The sequence below is a fragment of the Culex pipiens genome, unplaced genomic scaffold (genome assembly GCF_016801865.2).
Source record: "Culex pipiens pallens isolate TS unplaced genomic scaffold, TS_CPP_V2 Cpp_Un0073, whole genome shotgun sequence".
Taxonomy (NCBI): Eukaryota; Metazoa; Arthropoda; class Insecta; order Diptera; family Culicidae; genus Culex; species Culex pipiens.
Genome location: NW_026292890.1, coordinates 19,239 through 33,370, shown reverse-complemented (window position 1 = coordinate 33,370; position 14,132 = coordinate 19,239). Strand labels below are relative to the sequence as shown.

Genomic DNA, 14,132 nt, shown 5'->3' with positions numbered 1-14,132 from the left:
ATGAAAAGGCTGAACAGCAGCGCGCTGAGACAGGACCCCTGCGGTGTACCATCGGTTACATCCCGTACAGCTGAGACTTTATCGCCGAGACGGACGCTTTGCTTTCTTTGGCCAAGGAACGATGCGACCAACTTGCAAGCAGCGCTCGAGAACCTGAATTCCCGATTCAGCTTGTTCTCAAGCAGGTGATGGTTGACGTAGTTGAACGCAAGCGAAAAGTCGACAAGTACCATGACGGTGCAGTTTTTGTTATCTAGGTTCCCGTAGATGTCGTGCGTTACCTTGGCAAGAGCAGTTGTCGTTCCAAATCCTTTCCTGTATCCTGACTGATGTTTGGCCAGGAGCTGCAGGTTCGGGTTCTCGAGATGATCGGTGATTTGGTCAAGCAGGATTTTTTCCAACACTTTCGAAACAGCTGGAAGGACGCTGATGGGACGGAAGTGCTTGGGCAGGCTGGGGCTTGGTGTCTTGGGTATAGGTGTTACAATAGCTGTTTCCCACAGAGACGGGAAAGTTTGAGCCGCGATAATTGCGTTGAAGAGGTGACAAAGTTCAGGCAGGATCAGCGGACACAGCATTTTCACAAACGAGATGGGAATGCCATCGGTGCCAGTAGCGTTGGTTTGTATTTCGAGGGTCTTGTGGTGGATACCGCCCTAGTAAGAACGACAGTTGCTACAATGTTGCAACTGTTCGTTCTAAGAACGCGTCAGCAGAATGCTGCGATCCAATGACCGACGATCGGATCGCACCCATTCTGCTGACCAAGTATTTTAGGTCACGTAGGCCCTCGGCTGTGAGGGCCTGCGTCTACTCGAGTAGGAAATAAAGTTTTAGTCTTAAACCGGAGTTCGACACAGCATGATTAATTTCCTACATAGATGACATCCATCGTAGCCAGTTGGAGAAGACTGACTTTTCAGAGTATGCTCGGACATTACATGGCGATCCTGCCAGGAGCAGTTTCGGTGCGCGATTTCCGTTTGTGTAAGACGTCGTCGTGCCCGCCCTGGAAGCAGTAATTTTTCGGTTTCGGCGAACCCGAGTTGGCCACTGTGTAGTGAAAATTCAAAGTGAAAAACCCTCGACAGTATGACTGTGTGAAAACCCAAAGAAAAGTTTCAACAAGAAGAACGTGAAAAACCCTCGACGGTATAACTGTGTGAAACCCAAAAACAGTTTCAACGAGATGAACGTGATGAAAGTGTAAAAAAAATAAATAATTAAAAATCAAAATGGGAAAACCCCAAAGTAAATCAACAAACGTCGCGACCCGCAAGTGGAAATTATTAACAATATATTTCATATTTATTTATTTGTGTGTGCTTATCGATGTACAATTTGTTGAGTTAATTACATTATGTAGTGTTGTGGAAATCCTTTCAGCTACGGCTTAATACATTAATCAAATGATTACTATTGTTTCTAGGATTAAGGGATAAGCAAGTGCAGGAAAAATTCACAAAAAAAACTGCAAAAATTACTTAGGAAAGGGGACAGGGGAAGGGAAAGCTTAGGACTATATCACAGAATATTTAAGTCAAAACAATGTTGACGGCGTGAATCGACGTGTCGTTGAGGGCTCAAACGATGCAGACATATTTCATCATGAGCTCTGATAGCGCCATGAATTGTTGCTGCTTGTTACGGCAGCTACTCAGACGGTGAAACATGTCCCTCGCGAGGATGAGGAACTCCGACAGCGAGAACAGGTCACCATCGGCAGCGTCGACCTGCGCTGGGGCAGGTTCTAAGCTGGCTGCTGCTACGCTTGCGTACGTTCGCGACCATCCGGGTGGATGCGCCGAACTGCGATCTGCTGCGGGTTTAGTCAGTGAACTGGCTGGCGGCTTCCTCTTCTTTTCCTGCTGCTCGATGTACGACTTCCGGGACGTGCATCCGCGGAAGTTGGCGGTGTGGTTTCCACCGCAGTTAGCGCATTTCACGCTAGGCTTGTGCTGCTCAGCGTTTCCGGTATCCTTCAGTGTCGCCTTCCGGGGTAGAAGGCAGCCTTCGGTGAGGTGATCCTTGCCACACTTGACGCATCGCGGGGGCAGGTTACAGTTGCGGGATCCGTGGCCAAATTTTTGGCAACGGTGGCATTGTGCGGCGTCGGTTGGCCGCTTGGTGAAAAACCTCCACTTCACCAAGTATCCGGAAAGGCACTTTACCAGTCGGAGGTCCTGGATTTTTACTGTACCCTTGTCGAAATATAACAGGTACAATACATGTGTACCTGTCGCTGTGGTCTTCTTCGACAGCACTTTTACCTCTCGAGGCGTGATGTCGAGGTTCTTCAGCTCCTCGGTGACCTCGGAAATGTCCATCTCCGCCAGTCCATGGAGCACGACCTTGACCATTTTTTGGTCACGGCGGTCGTACGTGAAAAATTTCACATTATTGGCTTTGAACACTTCCAAAACCTTGGCATAATCCACTTGGGACAGCGCGAGCACTTGCACCGCAACTTTTGTTACTTTGATGAAATATTGTACGTTTGACGGTAGCAATAGATCATCAACAGTAGACGCCAAAGTATCGACCACATGTATCATTGGTGGCCTGTCTCTCACCCTAGGCAAAGAACACGCGAGCATTTTTGCCTTCTTTGCTTCATCTGCGGGGTTATTGTCCTCCTGCTGGTGTGCACTTTCGTCGTCGTCGCCGCTATCAGACAGCATCTCGAACGAATTTTTTGTTGGAATTGCAATTCCTGTTGTGCTGGAGGATGGACCAGGTCCACCGGCTCCGGACGTTTGTTGCGGCATTCCGGAAGTCGATACGGACTGCTGGACCTTCTTACCGGATGCTCTGGTTCTGACGGGGCTACGTGGCAGTAGCGGGATCTTCGTTTGGTCAGCAGTCGTAAGAAGAACAGCTGGGTTTTTTGCCGCCGGCGAGGAGCTCTTCTGGATACGGTGCAATGAGCTGTTTTGGCCGCGTCCCCGAGCCGAACTCGAGAAGCCACGGCCGCGGCCCTTGTTACGCATCGCGTAGGAGCACACCCGCGGTTAATTAACGACCGTAAATCGTAGAAATCGGTGAAAAAACGCGGAGCACAAAAACTAGTTGTTATTGGCTAGGTGGTTGCTAGCCCGATGATTATTAACAATATGGAGCAGCACACTACCTATCATGAAGAAAATCAATTGCTCCTGATTGTGATTGTGGTTTTGGTCGCCAGTAGTATGGGCTACGCGGTGCTGAAAAAAATTGTGGCATGGCAAAAAAGAGAAGCGGTGCGTGCAGCGCGTTCCCTTGCTAACTTAAACGCTGTTTAGCAATGAAAAATAGCAACGAACAAACGAAGACAATTTAAAGTGCCAGTGAAAAAAAAAATTAAAACGAAGAAAATATGAAGTGCCAGTGATCAACAGACAAAAAGAATTCAAAATGGCAAGGTTGGCGAACGACCTACTTTTTTCACTGTGTTTTTCACAACTTGTGGACATCAGAGATAAACTGAAAAAGCGAAATACGATCATCAAGGAAGAGGTTAATGCACAATTTAAGATAGTGGACTCATTGTTCAACCTAGCAGCTGGTGCGGCAGTGGAAAACCAAATGCCGTCGCTCCAGACAAAAAAAAATCAGATTATTCGCTCTACAGCATTGCCTTGGCGTTCTCGATTGCGAGATTCCTACTCGAAACTAGGTGTCCGAAGGTTTGATTGTTGAGGCAATTGCAAACCTCTTTTTACACCTTAGCTTCCATCAAAGATACCTAATTTAAAAAGATAGACAACTCCCAAAATCTGGGAACAACGCTCAATCATCAAAACCGCAGAGCCATCTGGTGGGCTGTCATCTAAGTTGTCGAGCTTTTCAATGCCCGTACACGCACACAGTGAAACAAAATATGCGCGCACGCACACAGTCAAACATGGTAGTGATGTTGTTTTTCGTTCATCTCTTTCGCACTGTTTTGACCAAATTTTGACAGAGCGAGGAAAACATTCAGCGAAATGGCGAGCAAGTTTTGGAATTTCATGATTATTAATTAAGTTTAGATAAAATTGAACACCGGGCGGGTTTGGGCCCAGTGGAAAAATCAATTCAATCAAAGATACTTAATACAAAGCAGTTTTCATGGCAAACCAATCCATAACAAACCCGGATCCAGCCAAAGACGAAGGAAAATGCTCTGCTGGTAAATTCTTCCAGATAGAGAACTGTCACAGGCTCCCAGGGACAAAAGCAGCAAACAGTTAGTGCCTGGTTAGTGCCTTTTTTTCCGGTCTACGAAGGAAACGCTACACGAGGACGTGGTAGAGTTAGAGAACAAAGGGGTCCTCAAGACGAGTTAATTGATAGGTTTACAAGCAAAACTATTTTCAGGTGATCCGGTAAGACCGGATTGGCCAACAATCGGACACAGGTCAGACGGGTGTTACGGTAATATTTGTATTTTTAACGATATTTAAATCAATATTTTGGACTGTCTCAAAGTATCAAAGCTAATATAACCTCGAGGGTTTTCTTACAAAATAAGTTATCACTTAAAATTATATTCTCACGTCACAAATTGATTCATTTATTACAGTCAAAACAGTGCAGATCAATACGTATCACTACACAATCGAAAAACAACAAAAATGTACGCTAACTGATTGATTTGCTTCAAATAAAAATTCAAAACAAAAAGCGCAACGCACAGCAAAATACGTCCATCTCGTGCGGTGGCGCGAAAAGCAGTGACAGTGAGAGCAGCAGCAAGCTTTTTCGTTTCTTGTGTGTTTCTTCTCTTCGCTGCGCTGAAACTTTATTTTTTTTCTCGCTCTCCCACCATCGCTTTAAAGCTTATTGTTTGAATATTTTCCCGTTCGCATCGGAGTGGCGCTAGTGTTTTGATGCCTGAAATTTGATGGCATGTGCTTCCATCCACCCCGGGATTCGAACTGACGACCTTTGGATTGTGAGTCCAACTGCCTACCAGCGACTCCACCGAGACAGGACCCAGGGAGACGACTCCTGCACCTGGACTGAGCTAACGACCTAACCTTTTTAGGTTAGTCCGGGACCAACATTTACTTCCCGTCCGACGGAAGGCGTGATCAGACAAATCTCGTCTCGAAAAATGCCACCGGGACCGTCTGGGATCGAACCCAGGCCGACTGGGTGAGAGGCAATCACGCCCTACACCACGGTCCCGGCTCCAGACAACTGCCCTCAAAAACCTGCGCAGTAAATTGTGCATCCTATTGAAGAGCAAAATGGTGAACCGATACTGGTTATCCTAGAGGGAGTAAAGCAACAAGTTCGGCCAGCAGGAACAGCAGCAGCAGCAGGAACAGCAGCAGCAGCAGGAGCTCTGCCAGCGGGAACAAGCAGCGGCAGCGATGTACGAGTTCGTACCCGAGTTCGTCGCAACGGGAGTAGCTCAACGTCGGCAAAACAGCAAGTATAAGGATTTGCCGAGCAATCGTTCAGAATTTTTATTTTATTTTATGTGAAATAATATCAATATCAGTGCTTGAAGAAAAAAAAATTATGTTATGTCAAATAATATCAATATCAGTGCAGTAAAAAAAAAGATGAATCCAATCTCTCCTTCTCTCTTTTTATTTTTTTTTTGCGTAGAATGATCTCACCTTATAAATTTACTTGGATTTAGATCACAGACTTCCATAAAAAAAAGTGCTTAGAGTGCCCTAATGGAATCTTTCTTACAAAAAGAAGAAACCATTAGGCTAACATTAAATTTTCTGCTACAGAAAGTGCAAACTCGAAAATCACTCGAGTCTGCACAAATTAAGATAAACAAGATTTTGGATAAGCTCCAGCAATCCATTATCCGGGAAAAGAATTTTGAAGATCAAAAAACATTAGCCAAAAGGCTTAAAGAATTAAAAATCTTCATAAAGGAATGTCTTAACAAATGTGTCACGGGCACTAAGCCTTCCTTAAAAACAAATCTTGATTTGGACTTGTCCCACTTGTTTGTGGAACTCGACCAAACCATGGCAAATAGATTGGACTTAGGACTCGCCATCAAAATGGTGGAAAAGTTTACCGGTTCAGCGGAAACTTTAGAGTCCTGGATCTCGGACGTAACAGTCCTAAGGGATCATGAGGCCGATGTGGCGGACGCGTTGTCACGTATTTCCATAGAAGATCTCCAGGCGCTTACGCCTGAAATTAGCATGGTGTGCACAAGAGCACAGACAAAAATAAAAGCTGCCACTTCACAAGTGAGCAAGAATGTAGATTACATTCAAATAAAATTGGGAACTGACCAAACTGATCTCGAGACAGTTCAGTCCCAGGGTATTTTATACATCAAGCCCAATACGACATTAACTCACCTACGGGGAGTAATGACCCGATTGGTAAATCTGATAAAAAATAACCCGATCAAAGGCCTTGTCGTAAGTAATACGACTGAATTCCGGACACTGAAGGAACAAATAGAGTCCTTAAAAATAGAAGGCATGCCTCCAATAATTACAATTGGATCAAAAATTCGTCAAATAGACGATAAAAAAGAGCAAAAACTCATCATAAACAACTTCCACGTGTTGCCAACTGCAGGGCACGCGGGTGTAAAAAGAACAACCAACACGATAAAGCAAAGATATTTTTGGAAATCCATGGATCAAGATATTTCTAATTTTATCAGAAAATGTAACGAGTGCCAAAGAAACAAAAGTTTCCGCACTAAAGTTCCTATGACGATAACCAGCACTGCTAACAGTGCGTTTGAGAAAATATTTCTGGATATAGTAGGTCCTTTAATACCAGACGCTTACGGGAATCAGTACATACTGACCACCCAATGCGATTTAACTAAATTCGTGACCGCGACACCAATTGCTGATAAATCAACAAATTCTGTGGCCAAAGCATTTGTTGAATCAGTAATTTTAAATTACGGTGTCCCAACCCAAATTTTGACTGATAGAGGCACAGAATTCATGTCCTCCGTATTTACAAAATTGTGTGATATGCTGAAAATTGATAAACTCAATTCAACAGCATATCATCACGAGACAATTGGAGCACTAGAGAATTCCCATAAAGCTCTGGGAAATTTTCTACGCATCCAAACCAATAATTCATATGGTTATTGGTCTGCATGGGTGCCGTATTATAAGTTCGCTTATAATACAACTGTGCACAGTGCAACCAATAAAACACCGTACGAGTTAATGTATGGAAAATTATGCAACATTCCATCTGAGTTGCAAGGAGAAACGGAAATAATTCCGGTCTATAACATAGACGACTATTCCGCTATTCTGAAATTTAAATTACAAACGTCGCAATCCCAAGCGCGCGACAGTTTGTTAAAATCCAAACAAAAACGGATTAAAAACAACATTGACACGAATCTTTATAAAATAAACGATTTAATTTTAATCAAAAACGAAACCACTTCCAAACTGGAACCAAAATTCGAGGGACCATACCAAGTCCTCGAAGATCTGGGTTCCAATTTGAAAGTGCAGATCAAGAATAAAATAGATACTGTCCATAAGGACAGAGTAAGAAAATACTTCTGAAAAAAAAAAGAATTTTTTTTTTAAGAAGGGAGAGAGAAGGAGAAGAACCCAAATATGTAAAAAACAAAAAATATAAAAAAATAAAAATAAAAAGAGAAGAAATTATATTCAACCAGAAGGAAAAAAGGAAAAAATCAACACATTAAACAAAAAAAAAAATAAACTTAAGGTATATTTTTTTTTAAACAATTAGGAAGGGCGTGTGGTGGATACCGCCCTAGTAAGAACGACAGTTGCTACAATGTTGCAACTGTTCGTTCTAAGAACGCGTCAGCAGAATGCTGCGATCCAATGACCGACGATCGGATCGCACCCATTCTGCTGACCAAGTATTTTAGGTCACGTAGGCCCTCGGCTGTAAGGGCCTGCGTCTACTTGAGTAGAAAATAAAGTTTAGTCTTAAACCGGAGTTCGCCAGAGTATGCTTAATGTTCTACATAGATGACACCATCGTAGCCAGTTGGAGAAGACTGACTTTTCAGAGTATGCTCGGACATTACAATCTTCCGGTTGACTTCTTCGGCGTTGGTTTGTCGAAAGTTGAACCCATTTCCGCCGTGATCAACTGCTGTTCGGTGCGCTGGTTCCCTCTGCTGTGCGCTACGCTGCCCCGTGCCGAGCTCTCGGTGACCATCAGAGAAGAAGCGGTTCAGATCATCGGCATCGATTCCTTCTGCAGGCGGGCCGGACTTGGTAGAGTTGTGTACGCCTTCTCTTCTGAGGTTGCACCAAAGCTTCTTTGCGGGTAGTTCATGTCCGAAGTGCTGATCTGCGTAGCGTGTCTTGGCCGCATGAATCAGCGAGTTCGCACGGTCGATTCCTCACCAGGACATCAGCAAGCTGGTAGATCACCTCGTGATCTGAAATAGCGCTTGCGGATACCGCTTTTGCCTTCCGAATGAACTGTGGACAGTCGGTGATCAGCAGGTCGATGGTAGTTGAGGTGGTGTCGGTGATTCTTGTGGGGCCGGTAGGTAGAACGGTGAGGTTGAACGTTGAGTGAATTCGTCTCAACGAGGTCAGATTCAACGAAGGGAGGACAGACGCCACGTTGATATTAAAATCCCCCACAATGAACGTTCGGTCAAACCCTAGATCGAGCATCTCGAGAAGGACTTTTTCGTAAAGCACGGCGAACGTCGGACTTGAGCATGACGGGTTGTACACCACAGCCACCCCAACATTGAGTTCGTTGATTTTAATTTGAACCACCATGTACTCAACCCTCGTTGCGATCGTTGCTGCGTTGTCGTGGGTCGATTTGATGACCGGTGTTGCTTTGAGACCTTGTCGAACGTAGAGTCCCACTCCGCCGCAGGCCTTTGAGCCGCGTTCGTTTCTGGAGAAATAAAGTGCGATTTTACTTACTTACGCGCGTGTCATAATTACCTACCGTAAAGCCGCTGCTCTACTCCCGCTGCACCTGCTGCTGCTCCTGCACCTACCGCGGCTACTACTCCTGCTGGACCCGTTGCTCCCATCACCGTGGGGGTTGACGGAGGATGAACAACGCATCACGAATGAGAACCTTATCAAAGTCGCATTATTTATTTATTTACCTACCGGGCGGGTTGCAGTTGGCGGATAGCTACACGCATGTTTACACTGCTGAGCACCCGGACCAACAGCGGGAAGTGATCAGGACGTGGTGAAATTCAACTTGGGCAATGTTGTTGTTGTTGTTTTCCCGCAAAAAGCCACACCAGTCCGTTAAACCCTTCCGACAAAGCGAACGAATGCCGGTTTAAGCGTTCAGAGGCCCTTACTTCACAAACCCAAATCCAAGATGTGCAGCCATCCGAGGGGGATGACACTCCCGAGATGAGCTTGCGATTCAACTGCGATGACCTTCGATGAACGCGATCTGCCACGATTACCAAGAATCAGCGCGATCTGGCACGATTGCATCGCGATGTGAGCGCGATGTGAAAAAAATCGCGCGATGTCATCCGTGCACTGCTCGAATGAGTTTGACAGCAACCAAATGACAGGTCTTGCTGAAATTCGATTCGAGCAGTGGAAGAGCAAAACAAAATAAAAAATAAACACGTGGGATGGCTGTTGGAGGAAGAATTTTCTACCGGATCTCGGAATCTTAAGGTTTACTACCTCCGCCGGCCTAGTTCTCTGCGCCGTCGAAAACGACCATTCATGTCGGTTAAGGCCGACGAAGCCGCCGTCGATTCGCCATCCCAAGCGACAGCCCTTGCCGCCGCTCCGGTTGCCGAAGCTGAAGTCCTGTCCTGGTCGCTGTAGTTGCGAGAAACAAACCTTTCAAAGAGCCTATGGCTGCGGCGATAACAACCTGCCGTCGCGGATCCCGTGGCCGTTTAGCCCATAGATGAAGGCAGAGGCCAAATCCAATCCGATCCTCTACCCTGCAGAAGCTTCCATGTCCCAGGCCAGTACCAAACCCGAGCACGACTCTCTCAATTAGATCCCGCAGAGCAGCAGGAAGAACCCGAGCTGACTGTTGCAGTCAAACCTGACGAACCGTTTGCGCTAGTTCCGCCAGAGAATCCATCGCCGAAAAACGTAATCCGGCGGTGGATGGATGCTTGGTTTGATGGTCTTCGGTTGAGTTTGATTCAATACGCTGATTCTGATATTTTATTCTAGGATGTGATTCCAACGTCAAAACAGAACCTGCAGCAATCTAAACCTGGCGGGTGGTAATCAAGTTGGAGACACTTCCAACAACAACACCACTGGTACCAGTCGCGGTGCCTAAGCCGACGGTAGCGGCAGCGTCGAGTCGTGTTTTTGGTGGAAGCTCGAAAAGTAGTGATTTATCAAGCACGAGTGGCGGAGGAGGAGGCAGCACTACGCATACGACCAATAACAACAACAGCAGTGATCCGGTAGTACCGGTTGGTGCAGCTGTAACGGCGGCCACGGCTGGTGTGAATAACTCGCATAGTAACCGCACCAGTTCCGAGCACGAGAACCAGCTGGCCCTGAACATGTTTTGCAACCAAAAGGTTCGCCAGCCGATCGCGCATTGGCTCATGGTGGACCCGCCTAAGTCCTCGCCCGATACACCGGCGACCAGCTACTCGGTCATCAACCCGGACGGACCGTCGTTGCCACCGCTTATTGGTAAAGAATTGCCCAATAGTGAAGATTCACGCACGCACTGTCACCGCGAACCCGCCGTAACTAAAATTCTCGCTCTTCTTCGTGCTTGTAAATTTTCAGACACCGAACTAGCCGACCTGTCGCGAATCTTTTGCGAGGTCATGCACCTCTTCCGGTGGACTTATTTCCCATGCCCAGGTGCACCAGCAGATGTCCAACTCATCAAGCAAATCATCGCTTGTCCAAACATTCAACAATAGTTGCTGGAGTGCACGACATGGAGGCTCGGTAAGCGATTAATGCTCAATATTAAAGACTCGGAGAACGAAACCATGTCGAACTGCGTCGATGGAATCTACCCCACGCTGGACGAGAGTCGCTCGAGACGTTTTGGTGGTGGCGGCAGATGGATCGCGGGATACTATCTACAACTACGAGTGGGGAGTGTATCGACGAGGTAATCCACGCGTTCAACGGCTGCACCGACATCCCGATTGCCCTGCAGGTACGCAAGTCAACACTGTACATAAAATTCTTAATCTAATCTAAGCCAATCTTAGCAGCCAGGACGCGTACTCTGCAAGGACGTGCTAGGTTGGCAACCAGCACCAGCCGTTGACGTTTGTGTTCGTCGATGCCGACCGATGACGACGCGGTAACCTGAGCCTGGCTGACGACGAGCAGTGTGGTTTCCGGCAGGCAGCTATTGAAGTCAGACAGGATGGTCAGTTGATGACGTTCGACTACGACGAAGTAGATCGTGGAAGAAGATGGTCCCATCGGCGATCATGTTGACCATGTTGGAGTGCGGCGGTGAAATCTAGACCACGTTGGACAAATCGCTCAAGACGCTCGTGGCGACAGACGGATCGAAGGAGATTTCCAAGCGTGAGGCGTTGCTGCCGCAGTCGGACTGGATTGCAGGACCGGACCGCGTCACAGACACGCGGTCGAAGCGCGCAACGTAGACTAAATGAAGGACATGAATGGGATTGAAAGCAGTTCGTTTTTTTTAGAAATTTAGGAATCACCTACTAATTAGAGAACATAAAAAATAAGCAAACAAAACGCTTAAAACAATCTTAATTCTTCTCTAACGTTTTAATTTAATTCTTCTCAATAAAACTTAATACAGTTCGAAACGTTGTATTAGAAACATATTAAGAAAAGTTTACGGCAAAAATCACGTTCTTAGAACAAGTCCTGTAATTTTAGCAACTGTTGAGATTAGAGTAGATAGTACGCGCCACCAGTCGGAGTACAGTGTCCTCGAGGGGCGCGACAATAGTAAAAAATTAAATAAATTAATTAATTAACTGCCGAAATCAACAAATTAACGAAAAATTAATGATTGTTTACGATCAAAACATCGCCACCTCTTTTAATACCACATTGATTTGACAGTTCGACATTGCGCACGATTGTTGTTGATTATGGCGGAGATCATGGCGGAGATCACTCCGGTGGACATTCCGGCGGCGGAGATTACTTCAATAGTTGAAGCGGCGACCGGTAGCCGGTTCATCGATCGCAAGAATAAACAAGGTGGTGGCTACAACAATCACGACGGCGATGGCGGTGGTGGACACTCAGATCAGCATCTGCAACTGAAGCAGGAGCTATCTTCCCAGGTGAGCGTTTGGTTGCAACAGGTGATTGTGTCACCAACTTCTGACTAACCAACTGAAACATAGCACAATCCGGCAGGTTAACCTCCTTTTTTGTGTACAAAATTGAAACTCGTTTCAGGATCAATTGCCACCCCATAATTTTCCGGGAAATGGTGGTGGCACCCTTGCCGTTGGCGAACCTGGTGATCAGTTTAACGATGATGTTCCGCAGCAGCACCACCACCAGTAACTGGATCAATGACCCTCGAGAGATTTTCGTGATAACCGTCAGTCGGAGAACGACCGTTGGCAGGAGCCTCCGGCCAACGGAGGTGGAGGTGATGGGTGACTGTTCCTACACGGTTAAACCGACTAGATGGCATGCGCCCGGACAGTTCCGGAAATACGGTCGCGTTCCTGGTTCCGATCCCAAATAAAATGTACAAGCATTACATCACTCCGCTGTCCCAGAATCTTCCCTTCAACAGATCAACAGTCGATAGTATGCTGGAGTGCTAATAATAAAATTGTGAAATTGTGCTTTGAAATATAAACTAAAGTCTAAATTACTTGTATTTGTTAAATAATGACAAATTGCAAAATAAATTCAATTTTCAACTGCAGTTTTTTTTTCGCAAAAAAAGAAATCGTTGTTTGTAGTAAGCTGTGAATCACCGGAAACCGGACCAAATCCCCCGAGTCGTTCAAAGCGTCGTACTCCAAATCATCCGGCGTACCACCGATGTATCCGTTTCCCCAATCCTCCACTGGAAGATGCGTGTCGAAGCCAAAGAATTGTGGCCGCGACATCGAAAATGCGTCGCTGACATTTTTTCCCCCTGAAACTTAATCAAAACACAAACACTTGACAGTTGTGCGAACGAAAGCGACACGAGGCAAATCAATGTTTTCAAAGCAGGTGTGGAGCTGTCAAATATCCAATAACGCGAGGAATTTAATTCCTTAATTAATTAAATGCAAAAAATAATACATTAAGGCCAATGTCACGCCCCTCGAGTGTCCCTAAGTAACGCGAGTAGGGGCAAAGTAGTCACAACGCCCACGACCTCCACTGCCAACCGGCCGTTGACGTCGCGTGCTCTGCGTTAATCAATGTTGATTGTAGTAAATATACTCTTAAGGATATTTCAAGGAAATAAATCAACATCCCCCAGCCCCCCTATTTTATTATTGTTTTCAATCTTCACCTAATCTTTCGAATTTGTTGGTAAAATCCGGTACAGCTTGTACGTATCGAAAACCTCCAGTATTTGGCACTTCGATTACTTCACTGATTCCAGCTTGTAACTATCAACTCACCGACGATGTCGGGAACAAAACCGGGTTGTTCCTCTCGTCACTGTTGTCAGCGTCCTTATACCGACTCAACGTAGAGCTGTTCCGGCATCATTTTCTCAAGCTCTCCGTCACGATGACCGTGCTCTGCACCATGCCGAGCTTGGCTGCCTCCCGGATCAGCTCGTAGGTGACTCCAGATGAGATTGTTTTCGCGTGCATTTCGAAAGCATGTGGATTTGGGACGCCGCGGACGTTCTGGAATGGGATTACCCGTTGGACATACACTGGTGCATGCGTTGCTAAGGAAGCATGTGGTTTGAGTGATCTCTTTACATCGACGTTTACGATCTGGGCCAGATTGTGCACGATCAAGTCCCTCAATTTGACAGTGTTGAGAAGATCGGTCGAATCGTTGGCGGGCCGATTGTGGAGAAAGCTTATCAGTTTGCCGGCGATGATGACGCGAACCACACTGGATACTTCCCGCGGGACAGGTCGAACCCCTCCATGTTTCCGAACAGCCAGTGCTGTAGCAGCTCCATCGAGAGGGAAATCTCGTTGGGGTAGCTTTGATTAGTGGGAACCTTTGAGCGGCTTTCAGGGACCAGTTTCTTCAATGTGGAAACACCGTCACCGTCTTCGT

General features: G+C 46.2%; 1 protein-coding gene across 1 annotated transcript; it reads left to right on the top strand.

The window, feature by feature from the left end:
* The first annotated feature begins 11,856 nt into the window (after positions 1-11,856).
* LOC120431506 (uncharacterized) lies at positions 11,857-12,808 on the top strand. The gene is made up of 2 exons (XM_039596606.2): positions 11,857-12,211; positions 12,330-12,808. The coding sequence occupies exons 1-2, from the start codon at positions 12,014-12,016 to the stop codon at positions 12,438-12,440; spliced, it is 309 nt and encodes a 102-aa protein (XP_039452540.1). The 5' UTR covers positions 11,857-12,013; the 3' UTR covers positions 12,441-12,808.
* Positions 12,809-14,132: the final 1,324 nt, after the last annotated feature.